The sequence below is a fragment of the Stigmatopora nigra genome, chromosome 1 (genome assembly GCF_051989575.1).
Source record: "Stigmatopora nigra isolate UIUO_SnigA chromosome 1, RoL_Snig_1.1, whole genome shotgun sequence".
In the NCBI taxonomy this organism is placed as follows: Eukaryota; Metazoa; Chordata; class Actinopteri; order Syngnathiformes; family Syngnathidae; genus Stigmatopora; species Stigmatopora nigra.
Genome location: NC_135508.1, coordinates 17140764 through 17162494, shown reverse-complemented (window position 1 = coordinate 17162494; position 21731 = coordinate 17140764). Strand labels below are relative to the sequence as shown.

General features: G+C 40.2%; 1 protein-coding gene across 8 annotated transcripts in view; it reads left to right on the top strand.

Annotated features, from left to right (window-relative positions):
• LOC144200484 (nck-associated protein 5-like) overlaps positions 1–21731 on the top strand; it is a 74937-nt gene that overhangs the window by 46389 nt on the left and 6817 nt on the right. For all 8 annotated transcript variants that reach the window (XM_077722680.1, XM_077722721.1, XM_077722691.1 and 5 more), the window contains 8 exons: positions 6597–6687; positions 9364–9537; positions 11997–12065; positions 13691–13729; positions 13809–13928; positions 17083–17184; positions 17814–18002; positions 18094–21596. In XM_077722680.1, coding sequence (XP_077578806.1) covers positions 6597–6687; positions 9364–9537; positions 11997–12065; positions 13691–13729; positions 13809–13928; positions 17083–17184; positions 17814–18002; positions 18094–21596 — 4287 coding nt within the window. The remainder of the gene's footprint in view (positions 1–6596; positions 6688–9363; positions 9538–11996; positions 12066–13690; positions 13730–13808; positions 13929–17082; positions 17185–17813; positions 18003–18093; positions 21597–21731) is intronic.

The window sequence follows — 21731 nt, the reverse complement described above, 5'->3', positions numbered from 1 at the left end:
GTTATTCATTGCATGAGGACACAGGCAAGCATGAGTGATGAAAACAGGCAGGAATGGCTTTTCAAGTCTGGACTTGCTCGTTGGACGCTCGTGCACAAGTTTGAGACGCAGAGTAAACCTTCAGAGTTGTGTGTGCTTATATTATTGTCTCATTAGCCTGAAAAGAGCTAGAAGCAGGAAGCTAGAGGGTTGAAAAGCAAGCAGCGATGTCGGTCTGCTGATCAATTCTTTCTCTACTAATCATTCCAGCAGCCGCCATGCCTGGGCCAGTCTTTTAATTTGGCACAGTGGAGAAGCCCCCACCCACTGTGCTTGGGAGTCTGTGGTATGAATTGAGCCCCTGTCCCAAAGCGCACATCTGGGGTCATTACAAGAAGGTCGGCTTGAATCTTTGAAAAGCTCGTACCACGCCTCCCAAATGAGTTGTTCGACGAGGGTTGTTCAAGAGAGTGTCTGCGCTATTTTGGGAGCAGCTCACATTTAAAGGCTTTATTGGCTTTGCTTTTAACTTCTATGTTTGAACACAGTTGTAGTTCTACTCACTTTTGGTCATTTAAGTTTGAATTCAAATTAAAAGCTTTGGTACCAACCATGTTATTAAAACACCTCCCAATGTATCTATTAACATTCAACGTCTTATTTCCATAAGTCAGCTGATTGTAAACACACATACAGATGCATGCCACCCCGCTGACTTCCGCCACAGATTAAACATGCTGGTTCTCATCTTTACGAGCATGCTGAAAGAGGTCAGATTACCAGCCTTTGCAGATGTAGGGCATATCCTCACTTTAAAATGGCTGGACTGTTCACTCTGACTCACAAAGCTTTTCCGCATAGATTGTCGCCTGGAGCCAAACAGCTTGTAATTCAAACTGGCCTCGTGATTGCAGTATAGATTTAGTTGTCTGGCAGTGGCTGTAGTTTAAATAAACACTACCACCGCGTCACTTCTGTACTTGGACTGTTAAATCTTTAATTCACTTACTCTATATGTAAAGAATGAAGTGTAACAAATCAATATAAACTGATCAATCCACGGTTGGATTAGACTTCTAATTTCCTTTCACCTGATCAATTATAATTGGAATGTACAAGAATGGAGATTATGAGTCAACAACATTGATTCACTATTCGCTCTACTGGATTAAAAGCAAAACACTCCTGATGTCACTCAAAAACCTTGTCAAAAGTCTTATAGACATTTTTTTTTATTTTACTTGTTGTGTGGGTCTAATTGTCAAGTGTCCATATAATTGATCATACACCACCACAGCTGGATATTGTTGAGAGCACTGATCCGTCTGAAATTCTTGTTATTTTGTATTGCAGTTGATTTATTGCATTCAAGCATATGGGAACACCTCTGCAGTCTATCCTGTCACCATGACAAAAGTTTCTCACTGGGAGGCCAATCACACCCAGGTCTTCCCTTTTGGTAAATTACTTTGCAGGTTCTGTTCACACATTTTGCCGAGCACCAATAGCTTTCTCCGTATTTGCTGCTTCTACTAGCCAGTGATACATATGTGGGGCACTTTCTGTCCTTCCAGATGTCCTGCATGTAAGAATAGAACTCTTTGGCTGTCTCTCTTTTATGTATCTTTGTTCGTAGGTCTACCTAACAGACGTGGCATCATGAGGTTTTCATGAATTTCATCATCGTTTGTTGAAAGCTGGTCAGATACGGTTGGTCAAATGTCGAGACGTGGCAGTGGTTAAACTTTTGTACCATCCATGATTCATTCTAGAAGGTGGATTAAAAACTTTTGGAGTTTCGACACTCCAACATTGAGGTCAAATCTAAGAAAGGGTTTCCTTGCATGTTTTCTCCACAACAGCTCTGAGAGGATCAGAGCAGCTTTGCGTTAGGTTAAGCCAGCCAATCATTTGTTTGTTTCATATGAGGAGTGGAAGGAAGAATGGAATATTCTTGAGCCAGAACGCAAGATTTTCCATTGGGTTTTCTCTGGACACGTAAGGCGATTGTCGCACGCAAACTGCACAAGCTCCGCTCCCAACGATGGCCTCAATTCAGACGTACAACCAGGTGATTGTTCTTCCTATCGTTTCAGCAGCTTTGGGATTTTGCAATTGTTCTTTTGTCAAATCTGATTAGCCGCTCAGGTCAACTTGGTGGTGTTTGACAGCGGTGATAAAGTGAAAGTGGGACCTGCTTGCGTTTGACAAAGGAAAAGTGCTCTATTCCCTATTATCTCCGCTATCTTGGACCCTTACTTTTGGTAAAGAACTTTGTTAATTTTCTTTAAAAAGTCACAACCTCATAAAAACGCTATTTTGGTCAAAGTGTTTTGCTCAACGTATGCAAGCAAGGCAAATGTCTTGCTAAAAGTAAACAAACCAACAGCATGCCAATAACGAGTAGAGCATTTAATTAAACAAAGGATGTCTGATGCCATGTTGAGAGGGTCGAGCACATCAGTGTTCACAGAATGTGTTGATGGTAGTGTGGCTAAAGCCTCGTATTTCCCGTTACAGGGCCATAAGATTATCAGACAAAAAGCGTAAGCCACGTTCATCTCGGCAAGCTTCTTTATCTTTCTTATATGTTCCAACACTACCGAGTGGGTTTCCGTCTCAGTGGGAGAGGACTTATTGACATGGAACATATGAGAAAATCTAAGCTATCTGAGTGGACAGCACTGCTGTGAGGCAGTATGAATGTAAAAAAAATCTGTTTCTAGGTTAGCTCAGAAACAGTCACTGAACAAGCTGTATGTGGCTTTAGTCCTGAGCAATCAAGTATGACAGTGTTGTCATTTTTAGCTTAAACAGGCACAGCAACCTTTGGAGCACACACAAGAAGGTGACCTGTATCCGGGCCATGTTTAGGATGACTCTATTGAAAATAGGGGAAATCTTAGGTAAATTTACTAAATTGGATTACATTATTTATTTCGCTTTTGTGAGAGATTTTATCACTAGTGGACTCTAGCACTAGTACCCAGATGAACCCCGATATGTTCTTTCAATTATAAATAAAGTGTACACAATCTCAAAATACCAATCAATGCAATCCAGTTCCTTAAAAAGGCATAATTTATACAAGTATAAAACATGTAGCATGAAAACTTGTCAAGTCATCCTAGGCCAATTGCTCCCCTGATTAATGATTTCAATTCATCTCATTAAGCGATAAAAAATGTACAAATGCAACGCCACACATATGTACGAGATGGGTTTTACAAAAAACTCACTTATAAAAATCCTGCACAAAATGTGTTGTATGTACAAAATTTGAAATGATCCAAAATAAGATATAAGATATGGGAAAAACATAAGTCGACAGGCATGCAATACATTAAATGAAATTGCTCATAAAGAGAACTATTTTTGTTAGTTGAGTGCAACTGTGTTGAGCTTCAATCTTACAAGCACATTTTTTTAAGTTCTTAAAGGGCACTCATTGAACTTATCTGGTATCATTGACAACCTCTGGCGTCCAATCTCTTTTGAAATATTGCATTTAAAGATTCTTAATATATTTTTTTAAATGCTAATAATTTAAGTGACTAAAGATAGTCACTTGCTCTCTAAAGAGTTAAATGTCTTAGATGTCAACTTTTTAGCTGCCTACTGATGTGACCACTATAGCCGAAAGGGTTAAAAATGAAATGCTTCATTAGCTGTACTTTGGTAGAAGGCGAGGTATCCCCTAACTGTTTGCCATCCAATTGCAAAACCTTATTAGTTATTCAATTGAAATGTTTTGCATAAAACAAAAGTGAAAACTGTTACCAAAACAAAGAGTTCTTACAAGTTAATTCAAATGTATTGAACTTAAAAGTTAAATACGCAATACTTATTTTTCCCTACGAAGTAATTCATACTGTGCTGCACTTTGAGAATTACTGAATTTCAAAAAAATCAAACAAAACACAAAGCAACAGTTTTCCAGGGGTCAGTTAAATATAATTTTCTTAAGCAAGCATACCATTCATCTTTTGATCATGCCTCAATGTAACACAATGAATAGAATTCTACTTATTTTAAAAAGAGCATCAGAAAGGACCTTCATAAAAATGTCTTCTATCAAATCTATGCCTTGTAATAGCACAAGGTTACTTGCAGATCCTAAGAAAGCTATTGTAAAACATCCTATGTTTGACAGATGGCACAGACAAAATAATTTTCTATCAAATCCATTTCATGTTGCCATGCTGTACAATGATTGTGCATCACTGAAAGTGAATTTCATATTCCTTACTCCTCTGGCATAACGTTTGTAACACAATCCTCTATGCCTTGTGTGCCCTGATCACTTTGCTTTAGAGTTTATGAAATTGCTTGTGTAGAGTGAGAGAAAAAGAGTGAGGGAGAAAGAGGGGAGTTGCAAATTCACAGACCTTGGGCTGTAAATTGATTGCGCCCCAATTGTATTTCCTGGTCTGCTGGCTTTTTTGAAATTCAGCTGAAGCTGCTATGGGTCAAGCGAGTCATAACTTACTTTTGCCACCCTTTCTTCTTAACAGCCTTCAAGGGTTGTCTTCTTGCCAGGTTCCAGTGGGCTATTTGGTAGTCATCACAATCAGCGTTCTGGTTAAAGAAATTTGAAGTGAAGCTTTTTTCTTTTCTCCTTTTTTTTTTAAGTTATCACTCCGGCAAAGGTTGTCAAAGTCATTATAGCCGGAGGCCACGTCATGATTAGTTTCATTCGGATTTCCACATTTAATCCAATAATTAATTGACATTTTTTTCTGATTGTCGATAGTTTATTTATTCATTTATTCATTTTACATTCCGCTTATCCTCACAAGAGTCAGTACGCAAAGGTTACCAAAAAATGGTTGCCAACCAATGTTGACATAAAAATAAGTCCTCAAAGCAAACTTTTATTAATATGTTATTTTTAATTAAAAGGGAAAATATTTTTCAATTGTTTCTATCTTTTAATCTTTCTTTTAAAAAATGTTAAATATTTAATTTTTATCTATTTATATTAAGAAAATTAAATGTTAAAAGGGTAGGCATTCTCAGTTTCTGATCTTTTAACCTTTTTCTAAATTAAGATAAAAACACTAAACATTGCATATTTATCTCTTCTTGGTTTTTCCATTTTAAAAAGGCAATAAATACATTTAAACAATTATATTATATTTCCTACTGACCTTAAAAAGTGGAAAAATATTCAGTTGTAGTATTTATTTTTCTTTGATTACTTTTTTCCTAACAAGAAAACTGGAAAAAAAACAGTAAAAATAGATTTTCCAAATGAAAATGTTTATTTTAAAAAAAATAATTATACAAAACTGAGTTTATATTATCAATTTATCTATTTATTTGTACGATTCAATTCAATTTTACCATTAAATATAAAAATGGCACATGATTTACATTTGCAGCCCTCACAAAGTAATGTGGTAGAATGAATCTGACCCCAGTGCTGCCACTTTGACACCTTTGTCTTAGACTAATTGTTGAATGAAGCTTGTTTATCTTACCATCGCATTACTGTCTTGAAGAGGAAAGTGCACCCAGGTTGCCCTTTAAAGCTCCGGAATGCCAAGACTCATTTTCCAAATGGTATTTTACACCACGGGCAATTTGATGCATCATTGAGAATGTTGCATTAATTGTGATCATACTCACTAATTGATTGCCTTGTCCACACGGTCATCTATATGATTTGAAAACGACCAAGAATATTTGGTGGTTGCCATCTGCCCTGGATTAGAAACACGGTTTGAATTGTAAGCGAGGGTTTGCCACTCCAAGTGAATTTATTTCCCCCAAGTTGTGTGTGGATTTATGACGTGATCACTGAGACAAAGCACAGCAATCCGCCAATGTCCCATTATCATCAGCGTCATTTTCCTGACTCTACCGATTTCCTCCGGTTTAAAGTGTTCACCATAGCAGTCTGTCTTTCCTTGTCTCGCTCGCTGCCTGATTACAAGCAGCTTTGCAGCACAGCCCAGACAGATGGCGAGACAAACCTTCCCTTGCATGTACTCGTCAGAGATAGTGAGGCAGATCAGCTGTCTAGCAACAGTTTGAATGTGACAAAGCTTGTTTACTACTTTGATTAGCAATCACGGCTCATTGGGTGTTTTCCTTTCATTAATATAATATATCTACTATGAATAAATGGTCAATAGAAGAGAATAGCTTCATCTTAAATGTTAAATATGACCAGCAAAAGGTTTAGGAGACACACAATCCCATGATGTCACCAAGAAAAGCTTATTTCACTTTAAAAACACAACATTCCTGCTGGGTCAATGTTCCTCCCGAAACTCATGTGAGATGCAAATCTAGAGGGCCATTTTGCCTCTTTTTTCCGATACCTGCTCTGCATGCAGGCTGCACGTTTGGCGGCTGATTGTTTGGAGGAGAGCGAGCCCTCAAGGTCAAAGTCACTCAGTGGCAGTTGCTGCTGTGATTGCACTTTCATTCACACATGCAAATAGTCATTTGTAAGCACATGTTGTGCCGCAAAGCAAAAATGTGGGAGTCAATCTTAATCCCAGTTCCTGTTTATAAAGGAAAAGTGACACCAAAATCCTGTGAAAACAATCTAATGGTAATGGAATTTCTTAAATTCACCTCCTTGATGTTATGCTTCGCTTGTGCAGGATGGAAGAGACGGTGCGGTCGCTGCTGCAGAATCAAGGACTGGTGGACCAGACGGCACCAGACACGATGGACATCATGAAACTCTACAAAGTAAACAATTTATTTGTACACCTCAGATGCATTTTTTTAAGCTAATCTTTTTATCATACTTGCTAAAGGATCATTAGAATTGATGAGGTGACCTCATGGGAATGGGTGTCTTACTCATATATTTATCTTTAGTGAGGAGAAAAAGTGGACACAATCATGAAGGATTTATCAAAATAGGTTCTGTTCTGATTGCAGGAATGTAAAAAAAATAATCGGCATTCACAGGGCCACCTTTGCGTCACATTTTCACAACTGTCTTGTTGGTTGGCTATTAATTTGTCCAGGAAATGAGAACACTACATTTTATATTTTTATTTTTATTTTTTTAAATATTAATATTTTTTAAAAGCATTTTTTCAAAAGGGATTGGACGCCAAATGTTGTCGATGATACCAGATGAGTTCAATGAGTGCCCTTTAAGAATTAAAAAGTTAAATAGTACAGTTTAGCATAGCAGCAAGATGTGCAGAGTAACTAAGAAAAACCAATGTTTTCGTATTTTGGGGACTGTAATTTGAACCAGCCCCAAACCAGATCCACAAAAAGCACAATTAGGAGGGGAGAAAAACCGAGTATCACACCTAGTATAAATAGCAGACCCAGCAAACTTAAGGGAAAAAAGTTTGAATTATAGTGTGGAACATAAGGTGTAATTTTAAGATGCAAAATCATAAAAGTGATCAAGGCATTGAAATAAAAGGTCATTCCATCATTCCAGAGTATGCCCTTTTATTTTTGTGCATTGCCATTCTGTGATGAGGGCAAATAAGATGAGGGCCAAATAATGCCACTAAATGTCATTGGTAATGTGTAAAGTTTGGTCTCAGGTATAACACACACACACACACACACACACACACACACACACACACACACACACACACACACACACACACACATACACACAGAAAACTAATAAAGAAAGGGTTTGTGAAGAGGCTTGTTTTTTCCAGTGAAAAAAAACCAAAATGAAAATTATTGATGAAAAAAACTGTACGCACTTAGGGTAGTAAAATCTGACTAGAAGGCAAATTCAATGTTTTAACTTAATTCCCTGTTCTCCTGTGTATATCTGCCTGTGGATATTGTGGAGAAGCGCAAACATTCAGGGCTATTAGTTCATTCCCACCAGCTGAATAACCAGAACTACAGCCTGTCCTACGCAGCCACTTTCCGTGCATTCAGCAGCCAAACTCAATAACTTGAAAGGCCAGCACGCAGGACAATGACCCCGCCCTCTTCTCTGCGGAAGCTATTGCAGGGTCTTTTTAACAGAGCCTGATGAGCAGCTTCTTCAAACTCGCACAAAGACTCCACCACAATAAAGCATTGCCTCCATCTTAATTTTAAGACGTAGTGGTACTGACTTCGATGCGGGCAAGTGTGGGATTGATTCCCACTCAGTGGCAGTATGATTGTGAATGTGGTTGGTTGTCTTTCTCTCTGTGTTGCCTACAGCTGGCGACCAGTCTGGGGTATAGACCAATTTTGCCCCAAAGTCTGGTATAGTCAGAACTCCTGAGGATGTGTGGTAATGATAATGAATGAATGGAGACAAAAGTTTTTTTAGTTTGTACGAGTCTGTAATTTAAAAAAATGGAAAACTGTAACACTACTTCTACCACCTCTTCAATCATAATTTGTTTTTTAATACTTTTCTGCCTGTATAATATCCCTGATACTGATTTATTAGCAACAGCATAACATTGTTGTCAAAAGAATTCAGAGACTTTTTGTACTTTAAGTGGTGAAATCACAAAAAAATTACATTCATTCATCACAATCTCAATCATTTTCATGTATTTTTACCATTCAAATCTGAGAATGGCTCTCAAGAAATAACATTAGAAAATAGGAATTGTTTATGGCCCTCTCTGTCAAAAAGTCTCCCGATCCCTGCCCTACACCAATCAGGTTCTTTTGCCCTTACTAAACACACTTTTTTTTTGGTTCCCTGTTCTTTCACTGATTCATTGGCCTCGTTCTTTTCTGGCCATTGTCGTTATCTAAGTCTTTTATGTGAGAACCAGCAGCTTGCAAAAATGACCGAATTGCAAGAAAGTGCATCGGCGGGGAAAATTCGCAAACAGACACAGCAGCGCTTGGAAAACTGCTATCGGTCTTGTGAACCAATTTTGAAAAAAAAAAGAAAGCTCGTGTGACTCTAGCTTTTCGGACAAGGCAGATTGCCCATTAGGATTTCTCTATGCGTTTCTGCGGTTGCCAGAAAAAAAGCCTAATTAGAGGCTTATTTGTACCAGTCGTTAATTATGGGATGCAATGAAGAACTCCATCTACTCTGAAGATAACTGGCAAAAAGATGTACCAAGGCCAAACGGGGAGCGCCATGAAGGTCGCTGCCTACAATTTGGAAAACAAGAGAAACATGATTAGGGATTATGGGATGTTTAGTTGAAGCTGCCTCCCTGTCGGCCCATCTGCCCATTTGATCCGCTCCGCTCATCTCTCGGCTTTCATCTTGTATTTCACTTTCTCCTTCTTCTGTGATTTCTCCCTTTCACAGCTTCCTGCTTGCCTTCCAAAAGCCAGTCATCTTTCCTTTTTTTGTTCTCAGGCCATCTGCTGTGGTTTCTTCTTGCCAAATCCTCCCTCCCCTCACACCACACTTATTCTCGCTCTACCTCTTCTAACCTGCCCTCTTTGTGTTTGCCTCAGGAGAAACTCTCAGAAGAAGTGCAAAAGCAGCATGATTGCCCAATGGAGAACAGCCCCCTGCCGGCAACTCAGACGGAGCTCGCGTCTGCCACGCAACTGCTCACCGATGCCAGCCAAACTGACAATAACGATGACAGAACCAAGCTTCTGTTGGAACGCCTGAAGACCCTAGAGGTATTTTCTCTAACAACATCCCCCCCCCCCCACCCCATCTTTTCCAACCTTGCTTCTTCCGCAATTAATTGTGAAAAAAAAACAACTACGTACAGCAACCCAGAATATTCACTATCAGGAAGTACATTTAGTATCAGAGATAATTATTCATCAGAAGATGATTTCCTGTTGCTTCACAAGTCATCTTTCAGGTTTGATGAACAACATTATATCAACGTTTTATTTGCAAAGCCTTTATCACAAGCCAGATGCCATTTAATCCTGCCATGCTGCATCATGTGATGGATGCACCACTTGCTGAAGTGGCTGGATCAAGGCAGATGCTATTCATCACTCGCCAATCCATTGATTATTTTTGGACCTGCAACTCTTATGTGAAGTGTTTAAAATACCAAATGGAAAACCTTAGGAGTTCTCCGAGAGCGCAAACTTCCAAATAAGCAGCCAAATTTCTTACTTCTGTGAACTATGACCCTTTCTTTTCCTCTCCACCCAGCAGGTTTTTATTCAAGTTTATACGCCAAATTTCCTCTGTGACCTTTTATTTCTTTACCCCAAAATCTAATCACTTCTTCTGTTTCATATTGCAAACATATCCTCCAAGTGTGATAATAATCCATTCATTTTGAACAGAATTACATAGACAACAGAAATACAGAACCAATTTATAACCACCAACTTTCTTCAGTAATCCAAGCAATGTGAAAGGTGAAAAGGACTGACGATAGACGCAAAATTAGAAAACGATTACTGATTTCATTAGGATTTTGTTCTGAAATGGGTTGTCCATAGCATTTCATTTGTAAATTATTATTTCTGTAATCTTGGGACTATAAAATGTACCTGACTATGTGTCAAATTTTCCAAGAAAACTGTATTTCCTCACCCATAGGCCAGACTGAAATTTAAATTGCAGATGTCCCCAATCTACTACATTATGTAAGATTTACACCACAAGAAATTCACTTTATTTGCCTACAAAAGTTCCCATGTACAGGCTGTGCTGGACTAAAGAACAGTGGGTTCAAACTGGGCAAAAAAGTGGCACCTTATAGTTTGAAATCGAAGTACATGGATATTATTCAAATATGTATCGGTGCCTGTTCACCTAGCATAGATATTTGTCTTTACCCCCCTACCAATTTAGAAATGCACTCTCAACTTCAAAATATTTTCTTTTAGAGAATTTGTTTTCAGTTGTTGTTTGTTTTATTTTTTTCTCTTGAGAAATTTCCTGTTCCTATTCAGTGACTGATCCTAAAATCTTTTATTTTCTTGCTTTTTAGTCCTGTAGTTGAAAGTAATTCAGTATTCACGTCATCCAAATTTTTAAAATCTATATTCATAACATTTTGCTGTTATGGGATAGATTATTCACCATAAATGTTTACCTAGTATTTTAAGATTTATTGTTCCGTATCAATGAAAAAAAATCAGGTGAGTTGGTGGTTCAATCAAACATTCATAAATACCGTCAATTTTTTTCACACATTTAAAACATTGGGCAATAAACATGTACCTCAGTTTATCAATGAACTGTACCTGAATGGTTCTTGACATGCATGATGTGAATGATGATATTTGTTATGGTAGCTTGGCAACTCAGTCAAAGTGCTTGGACTCACCAGCCTCGTGAGGATAACCAAAAGGAAAATGGATGAATGGATATAGACTGAAATGGCAATGTGGAAAATTGTACTTGTTGCGCACGCCAATTGGCGTCGGAGTTCAGAAGGTGCATTTGTGTGTACATACTCTGAAAGAAGAACTCTTCAGACAAGTCTCAGATATTGCAATCACCCTATGAACGATTTTCTGAGCAATACATTATTGAAGTTTGATGTGTTATTAAGAGTGAGTAAGTTATTTGAAAGAGAGGGTTGCTTCGGTAACCATGGTGATGCCTTACAGCTATCTAAACCTACCAGATTGCCTTAAATACCCGCTTAAAGAAGTGGGGCTGAAGCATTCCTTAAGAAAATCACTCTTTCCTTCCTCATTACATTTACATCCATCTGGTGAGCTTTTGGGATTTAATTTAGCATCTCCTCCCAGAATGTTTGGGGCTATAATTACGTCTCCCATGTTCCTAGGAGGAATGGCAAGTTCCTCCTAAAGGGCAGAGGGTGAGCGGCGCCGGGCTGGTTGACAGCTCCTAATGCGCTGCCGGCCTCTGACAAATTGGAAACCCCAAGAGATCAATAATGCTGCAACTAGTCCCTCTGCAATTGAAGTAGATATTCTTATTATATCGGGAACCCCCTAAAGTTCAGAATCATGACTGGCACCACCTTGACCTTTCCTTCCATGTTACCTTGGGGTGCTTTATTGGGCCACGGTGAGGCTCTGTTGACATTTTTAAAGTCAAACATGAACTATTTCACTCTTGTTTTTGTGGCAGCATATTGACTATGTCGACAATGACAGCAGTAATTGAACAGGGCATGTTTTTCCTGCAGGAGAGGAACTCAGTCTTAGCGTTGGAGAACGAAAGCCAGAGAGAGCAGTATGAACGCTGTCTGGATGAGGTGAGTGCCTACCTTCATACAGTATCCATACTTTTTCCGCTAATGCCTTTCTAATAGATTATTCAATTCTGCAACAGTCAGTTTGAAACGTTTGAACACAGAATCAATATCATATCATCACTTACTTATTCACAGCTGTTAAGTGTGAATATGTAAATAGCTCAGGATTTCAGGAGAAGGCAACCGGATCAACAGTTCGGAAAGGTCTTTGGTGGCATTAAAGGCATGTATTTAGCTAGATGGACACATCTTAAGTTACGTGACTTCGTAGAAAGCGCATTTATCATAATTTATTTATAGCTGATTACTTAGCGACGGATGATGTGGACATCATTTTTCTCAGAAACTGCATAATGTAAAAAGATCATTCTTTGTTTTTATATTCATCGGGGCCCAATTAGCCTAAATATCAAAGAGAAAATAAAAATGCATGCCTTGCAAGAGTCTGGGTGGTAGGACGTTAAGGATCTTTTTCTTTCCATTCAGAGTCCACTATTTTAATACTGTTTGTATTTAAAGTAATCTTTAGTATATGCCCTAAGCCAAACCACAATTGGCCTTTCGAGTCTTAGTTTAGACACCACTATCCTACTGGGTGCCTTTAACCTGAGGTTATTTCACATGCTATCTGTGCTCAATAAAGCCGCCATAAAGCTATATGTTGGCTTTGATACAGCACAATTATCTTTGCCTTGTGGTTATTTTTTAGCTGAGTGCTGCTGAGAGAGTCACACGGGGGAATAGCTTAAGTTCAGCTGCTTGCTGAATCACTGTGACTGGAGGTGCATGGTCCGAGGGAGGAGAGGGAATGCGAGGAGACAGCATCAGCATGTGCTGGGGGGATGCAATTGATGGGAGATGAAAGCCAGTGATTAAATAGGATTATTGTTTTCACGGGTTCGTGGAGTGAGTGGGCAAACACGTTAGCTCATCAAACAAGAGAAGAGCACAATCAGATGCCGGGTCTGAACTCATCGTTTTTGTTCTCGCCTTTCCTCTTTCAATAAGAGGGAATACTCCAGAGCCAACGTAAACTTAATGAGAGATCGATAAGCAGTAATGCGAGCCACTGCTCTATTGACACTGTGGTGAGAGTAAAGATGTGGTGCAGACACAACAGTACTTACACTACAAACACCTCTGTGCTGGTCTGACAAAACAGTCGTCAGTTTCACTGATTGCTTGAGACTTTTACAGTGGCAATAATCCATATTACTACAAGCACCTGATTAAACTATAGGGACCAAAGTATTGAAACACTAGGCTACGGATGTAGTTGTGTAGCTATGGTACACATGCACATTAGTATATAAACATAAATGTCAATGTCATGCGAAAGTTATGGCCGAACCTGGAATATTTGGCACATATGGATACTGACTGAAATGCTTCAGAGGTGCAGCAAAGTCTACAAAATTTATCACCTGACAAAAATTCACACACTCATGCAAATATCCAGACAAATATACACCAATGCAGTTTTGAGTTTTTGTGGCCATAACCTCGGGGCGTAGACACAATGATGTGACTGGCTAAGCGATTATTTGTTCTCAAATTTTAATGAGTTTGAATGTTTTCAAATTTGTTCACATGTTAATAATCATGATAATTGATTTCCTTTCAAGGTTGCCAATCAGGTTGTGCAAGCCCTTGTCACCCAGAAGGTTTGTCTCTATTCTCCTTACATGGATTCCATATCCACAACCAAGGTTTTTCATCTTCTGATGATTCTTTTTCAAACAGGACCTAAGAGAGGAATGTCTAAAGCTGCGCACTCGAGTTTTTGATCTGGAGCAACAGAATCGGGCTCTGGGCATTTTGTTTCAGCAGCGTATCAAGCCCACCTCAGAGCTGCTCCTGCAGGTAGGCTGCACGACCAAAACAGCAAGAAACCTCTTGTGAACTCAAGTTATTTTACACTTGATTTGTTCTTAAAAGAGTGCATGGATCAGCTGATAATGAATAGAATTTAATGAAAGAATAGGCTGCAAAGTGCTGATTGTTTTATCTTATGTCAAATTTCTCAGTGAGGCAATGAAGTAAATGACTTTGCACTGCCTTCTAAAGGGAGGTGCTTTTAGATTGAGCAGAAATTGCCTCGGATCATTGCAGGCCAACCTGAAAATCAGCATTATACTGCAAAGCGTCGGACTGGAAGAAAAGAAATGAGTGCTATCCCAACCATTTGTTGTTAGTGATGATATAATATTGCAGGTGCGGAAGGTCACCACTGGGGCCAAGAGGCTCCACGCTGTCAATATGACAGCAAATGGCAGCCTAGAAAAGGGGGAAAAAAAGTGCACAGGACTGTCATTGCTGGAAAAAAATGAGCTGAATTGAACAGAGCGGGAGAAGCAGCATAAAGGGAGAGCCAGGGGAGATAAGAAGGGAAGAGCGGCGAGTTGAAAATGAAGCTATCAGTGAGCGCAAGTGCCACAGGGAAAGAGAAGAGACAGAAAGAGACAGTTTAGTGCTACAAAAGTATAGTGGGTGTATTGTCAATCTGAAACGTGTCAAAGGTTTCAAGTGGATTGTACTGTAATGATGTTGCCAGAGAGCAGCTTGTTCAGTCTCTGCAGTGATTTTCCCCCAATCCATGCTTTTTGAGCAACAAATCATTCAAAATATTATAGATTATATTTTTCTTTATTGGCGTCAACAAAAGATATGATAGGTTTGACTCAGCAAAAATAAGGCAATAACAACACTGCTTTGGCTATTCAAATCAGTACATTAATTACGAGCCTTGCGTTCTGGAGTGCTGAGACCACATTTGTATTTGTTCATGCTGGCGTGCATTCAATATGCATACTCCTGCTCTTTGCATATTCACAACAAAACTTTGGCACCTCTTTAAAGTGGATTTTGGTAAGAACAATCATCATTCATTCATTTTCCATACCACTTTCCCTCACACGCGTCATGGTGGGTGCTAGAGAATATCCTGAATGATACCCTGAGGATACCCTGAATTGGTTGCAAGTTAATCCCACAATGAAACAGACTACCGCTCACGCTCACAATCAGACCTCCACTGCCTGGGAATCAAACCCAGACTGCCCACACCAAAGTCAGGCAGAATAACCACTGCACCATCGGATGGCTGGTGAAACCATATTAATGTAATCTAACTTCCTTTTATACTACAGCTTCAGTGCTTAGCTATTTTCAGTCCAGGTCTGAAGCTTTTTTCTTATCAGTAATTAAAATGTTCTGTGGTACCCCATGGGCATCTTGAGCTTCCCTGATAAAAAGCCATCATGAATTCGATGGCGCCAACGCCAGCTGCGTGCTTTCAACCGCCTCAGGTCTAGGCTGCATATTGGTGCCGCATTGCCCAAACATCTAAAAGGGGCTCTTGAAAAAAAAAAAAGGTATAAAACAATGATGGCTGAGTTCAGTTGGCAATAATAGAGTACGGGTGTGCAGCCACCCCTAAACAGCATGTACCGCTTATCAAATATGGCCGGCAATTGGCAATTAAGTGTCCCATTACTTGGGACAAATGCTGCCTTACTTCAAGGTCTCAAGGACAGAGCATGACCTCAATGCTGCTATTGCATTTGCAGCATTCCCTGCTTGCTAATGTTGCAAAAAATGCCTTAATAGAACCGTATACTAAAAGTGTGCAAATTGTTGTTATGCAGCTGTTTCTGGCTATTGTTATGATCACAATTAAATGCTGATGAGGACCAGTGCACACACATTACTGTCATGATTTTATCTTGTTAATCTGGTGATGTAATCTGATGAACAAAGCATGCTATCCACATTTGGTCTTGTGGATGTGATGAAATATTTGGCTAAAAAAGCAAGCATGAATCAGACATCAACTGCTTGATACTGAAAATATATTTGCTGTATTTACATTTTAAGTATTACGGCCTTGCAAATGTTTTGCAGTTTATTCAACATTTATTCTGACCTTGAACCCATCCAAGGGAAAATCCATGCGTCAGTTTCATCCACTCAACTTTTTGGCCGCATTCAACCCCCCTCCCTCCTTGACCCACTGACACTATCGACTGAATGCTTGATGAGGATGCTGAGGAGGGGAAATTCTATACCTTATGATAAGATCCAAAACCCTATGACACATCACCCCACCTTACGTCCCTGGAAGTCTAGATCAATTTGACATCGGGATTGAACCATTAAAAAATATATTTTCAAAGTATCTGCATTAAATTGCACAATTAATTTAAGCATTACATTAAAACAAAACTGGTATCGCATTTTTAGCTTCTTGCTTATATCGTAAATGTAAAAGATACACATAAAACATTTATTTTTTAGAATTACAGTTGTATGTGGTTGCACTCTTGTATCTCATAAAATACAAACATATACTGTACCGTGCTCTCAGGCAGGAAGTACTATACATTCAAATGGTGTTCATTTGATCACAGAAAAGCCATACTAATTAAACTAAGATTAATACATGGAGCCGTATTTGGTTTTGTCTCCTTCCCACTCAAGCAAATGAAATGGGCGAAATATTAAAAGGGGTCCCTTATTCCCTCATGCAATTATTTCTTGTTCACTTTATTTTTTTAAATTCCAATTGATGATGTAAATGCCCTCAGTTAGAATTTAGTCTTTTGATAGAACCATTAGAGAGATGTTGATGGGCCTTTTCAAAAAATAATTTCAATGTGTGACTGTAACTTCCTTCGATTTAAGCATGCATTTAGATGTTGTAGTGGTTCACTCCCCTGACTTTAGTGTGGGGAGGCGTGGGCTCGATTCCTGTTTGTGGCGGTTTAATTGTGAGTGTGAATGGTTGTCTGTCTCTCCATATGCCCTACGGCTGACTAGCGACCAGTCTAGGCTGTGGTTTGCCTTTTGCCCGAAGTAAGCTAGGATAGGCTCCAGCAAAACCCCTGCAACTCTTACAAGAATGTGTAGTATGGAAAGATGAATGAATGAAAGCGTTATATTTTGTGTGCTGAGCAAATCAAGGGCATATTCAGGTTTAAATCGTGGAAGTCATGTCTTTGCAACTTTTTTATTCCAGAAACTCCAGTCACGGATCATGGATCTGTCTGCGGCTGACTTGCTGCAGGAGCCGGAGAAAAGCAAGGCTTTCTTACTCTCCAGGAACACATCTCCTTCAAATGTAAGCTTAATGGAAACCAGTTTCTCCTTTTTTTTCCTACTGATGCCATCAATATGCCTTCAAAGCTACTTCAGAAATCATTAGATGATATTAAAATACAGCCCGTATCTAAAGGCATGACTCTTACCCACTCATAGCAGAAATAGCTGGTAGTATCACTTAACAATAAGATGAATAAATCTGTGTCATGTTACCAGAAAGCCATCGATTGGGATGGCTGCCATTAAAAACAACTTTAAGTGAACACGTGATGCATTAGTTTCATTATATATTATTCAAAGAGGAGAGAAAATGAGTTTGCTTTGAAATAACGCCCAAAAGATTCATTTAACAAAATGAAACGAGTGGATACCTTTGCTGTGCTCTACAACTGACTGGCAACCTATTAAGGGTGTAGTCTGCCTTTTGCCCGAAGACAGTTAGGCTCCAGCAACCCATTCGATGATGGATGGTATGGAAGAATGAATGAATGAAAGGGTTCCCTTGCCTCAGTCTCATCAAGATTTCACATATTTATGAAACCAGACTCATTTCTCAATTTTGGAGCAAGCACAGGCTTTGTTGTTAGCAGATCTGTTTAGTTTTAAAAATCTTAAAATGGCATGACCTCTATTTTCAATACTTCATAGGATATTCAGTTGAATGGGAAGTCGGGTTTGCCCATCACCAAGTGTCTAAGCCAGCTGAGTCTAACTGCACCGATGCCAGTGTACCCACGCAGCAGCTGTAGCAGCAGTGAAGTGTCTTTGTCAAGTGCGTGCAGCGAACTCTCTAGTGGCTCTTACACCTGGAACGATGGCCGCTCCTGTGGGAAAATGGTAAAATATTTTACTTCATTTCTCAAAATACGTGTCTTAGCAGGATTTGCAATTTCTATGTGTATTTAATTCACTCCTCTTTTGTCTACAGCACTCATCCCTCACTTGGGATAAAAGGCTAAATTTGGGTTCCTCGGCCCCAAGCAACATCAGTGTCCCACTGGAAGAACAGACATCTACCAGGCGCAAGGAGACCAGAATTCTAGAGGGACTAAGAAAATTACAGAGGTGGAAGCACAGATCTTCGTCTTCTTCCAGGATCTCTAAATCAGGCTACAAAGATTGCATGAACTCCAACGAGGGCATTTACTCACTTGGCATCAAAAGTAGCAGTAAAGGTGTATCTAAGCCCACCCATGTTGGAAGAACATCAGTTTTTGTAGCAAAAAAGTGTTTGTATGATTCTGATGATGCAGATGATGAGCTCATGCAAGCTGGCCATGTAGCCGAGATCCCGACAAAGGATAGCTGGTTTCACTGCAGGAAGCCCTCCCACAGCATTTCTGGCACACTATGTAGTTGGGACGGAATACAAGACAATAGTGGTATAGGAGACCATAGTGGTGGGCTTGTACCAACGAAACCGCCGGCTGACTTGGACTCGAAAGATTGTCCGGAGACACTCACGAGTTTCCTCAGTAGATGCCTCACAGAAGATGGGCGGCCATCAGCATTCACTAGAGTTCTGCATGTTGGCACACGAGACTCCGAGGGGTCTAACTGTCTTTCAGATCTGGACGATATAGAAGAACTGAATTGTGATTCTAGAGATTTGCAGTTGCCCTTAAGCCAACGAACTGTGCAAGTGGAGAGGATATCTCGGGATACTTCAAAGTCACTTATGGCACAATGCTTGCAAAGGGAAAGAGGTCAGACTGCAGATGGCACACCCGAACATGTCAATGCACTTATAGGGGCAAATATTTATCTATCTGAGGAGAGAATCTCCAGTGTTTTTGATGCGGAAGGGGAGCCAATTGAATTAAGTCCACAGGAGCGTACCGAGGATTCTGGTTCTATAATTGAAACTCCAGTTAGCAATGTAGTGGATAAATACAATGCATTAGCTCCTCAAGAAAGGCCGACAAAACAGAAACCCACACTTTCGGGAAACTCGACAGTCCTTGATTCTCCAGAGAAGCCATCTGAATATCAGCTCAGGACAAACAAAACAAACCACAGCATGGGTGGAAATGCAGATAGGTTGTCGATGCAGTTCACTCCGCAGAGGAAGTTATTCAAAAGCCCTGGCAGCCGAGCTAATAAAGGACATTCAATCCCACCTTTGAATGATTCTGCCAGTCCCATGTCAGGTGCCTCAAAATTACGTGGCTTTAATAAACCTTCTGCAACCCCAATCAGACAGTCAAAAGACACGACCACTGATGCAAGCAGTGGGAACTCAGGAAATTCTATTCAGGAGAAAACACCACCACCTTCAACAACTAAAATATCCAGGTTTATCAAGAGCTCCCACAGCCCAAAGGTAGCCAACTCAAAGCTTCCAAATAGGTCTGAATGGAAGAAGGGCTCTTCTCCAAGTTCCCCTCGACTCTTGAGGAGACAATTACAGTATGGTGACAATTGTGAACAGCCAACGAGAGACAAACACTGTGAAAGCATCAAAAACAAACTCAGGTCTCCTTCACCACCCCCTCCCCCTGGCCGCACCACCTCCTTACTGATCAAACCAAATTACGAGGGGTCACCTCAAGCACATAAAAATGGGGTGTCTCAGCCATCGATGACAACCACTGTGAGAGGCCCTCCTCCAAGTTACTACACCTCTCTCCAACCATATATGCAAGCTACATTACCCATTAAAGATAAAGACTTAGATATGGATGCCGGCTATGGGACTGCACTTGCACCTCAAAAACTGGTTGAGAAAACCAGTCAGCACCTTCTAAAGTCCTCTGGCATGATACCATTACAGGAGCATTCCATTACAGACACTCCCAAGAGGATCACCACAAAAGACTACCTCCCTCCCACAAACTCAGGCTTTGACCAAGACTCTGAAAATTCACCTAAAAGCTCAAAGAATGTCCCTCCTCCCTACAGTGCCGTCAGAGGTTCTTCTCTTCACAGCTCATTTGCTTGTAAAAGAGGGTCCACTCATGAATATGACCATCAGTCTGTGCAGAAGCCCTCAGTTAGTTTACCCGTTTCTATTCAAGAAGCCCCTTTGGTGAAAACAGAGCTACAAAATGTAAAAACTGTCAGTACTGCAAACTCAGTTATGACTTCCACTAACTCTTCAGAAAAGGGTCAGAAGAGTCGCATCTCAATGGGGTTCAAAGGATTTTTAAAATCCCCCCCCAGTCATAAAAATACTCCCTCTTTCCCAGACAAGCAAGAGAAAGATCATATCAACTTAGTTTCCAAGGAGACTGTGACCTCTAATGCCTCTATTCAGTGTGACAGCTTGCATTCCGTGTACAGTATTGATTCTCCCACTAAGATGTCACAAGGTGAGGTTCACTGTAGGTTACCAGAGGAAGAGGTTATTCCCGTTCTGACACCAGAGGAGGCGGATGTTTGCGACAAAGGGAAGAGGAGCAGTCAACTTTTCTCTAGATCCATCTCTATTAACTCCAAATCCCATCTAAAGCCTGCTTTAGGAATGAATGGTGCCAAAGCCAGAAGCCAGAGCTTCAGTACCAACTACATTGAGAAGCCAAACGTCAATGTTATGGAGGGGCAAGGAAAAACCAGAACTCATATTATCACAAACTCCACAGAAAGGGGAAGCTCGCTTTCCAGACAGAGTTCCTTGGAGGCACCAAGCGTTGGGTTGATGGAGAGTCCAATCTATTCACCTAAGGCAAGAACAAACAATCAAAATGTTGTACCTGAGAGAACCTCTAAATTAATCTCCAAAGGGGATGAATCTCAGGGCACAGTCAAGGTGCAGACACTCACGTCACCCTCTCACAAGGAACCATGCTATAAAAATAGTTTAAATAATATCTGTAAGCTTGGAAAAGTCACATCACACAATGCGCCTCCAGTATCTGGCCCATGTAGTTCAGAAAACCTGGTGGGAGAGACAGGAGGCACAATGATGAGCCTTAATGAGGAAGAGTTTAGCTTAGGGGTAAAAACCCAGACAGACTCTCTGAACAAAACCCCAGATACAGACAGCAAAAAAAGCAGCCCACCAGCTTGTACTATCGAAGAGAAGGTCATGATGGGAATTGAAGAAAACTTGCAAAAATGTCAAGAACAAGAGAAAGTTGCAGCAAGTGAGGCCAAACAAAAAACAGCTCCGTCACTGGCAAACTGGTTTGGTTTCCGGAAGAGCAAACTTCCCGCTCCAGCTGGAAAGAAAGCAGACTTGCCCAAAGGAAGAGAGGAAAAAAAGGAGATGAAAATTGGATCGATGCTTGGCGTCAAACAGACAAAGCTAGACAAGAAGAAGGACAAGAAGAAAAATGACAGTGTGGAGACCCAGAATCAATCTGAGTTGAACAACAAGCTCAGCTCCATCATGGACCACTGTAACAATCAAATGGGCCAGATTGCCAGTCAGATCCAGTGCACAACGGCGCTCATCGGCAAGGACCAGTTCGTAAAAGAGCTTCTTGGCAGGTGCGTACATCCACAAGACAATAATGAGTGAATTCCCCTTAATTAATTTCTGATTACATCCTGTCGCTGCAACAATCTTGAGTTGTTCCTCAACTGGATGAATCCAATCCTTCAAACAAATAGCGTGTGCTCATT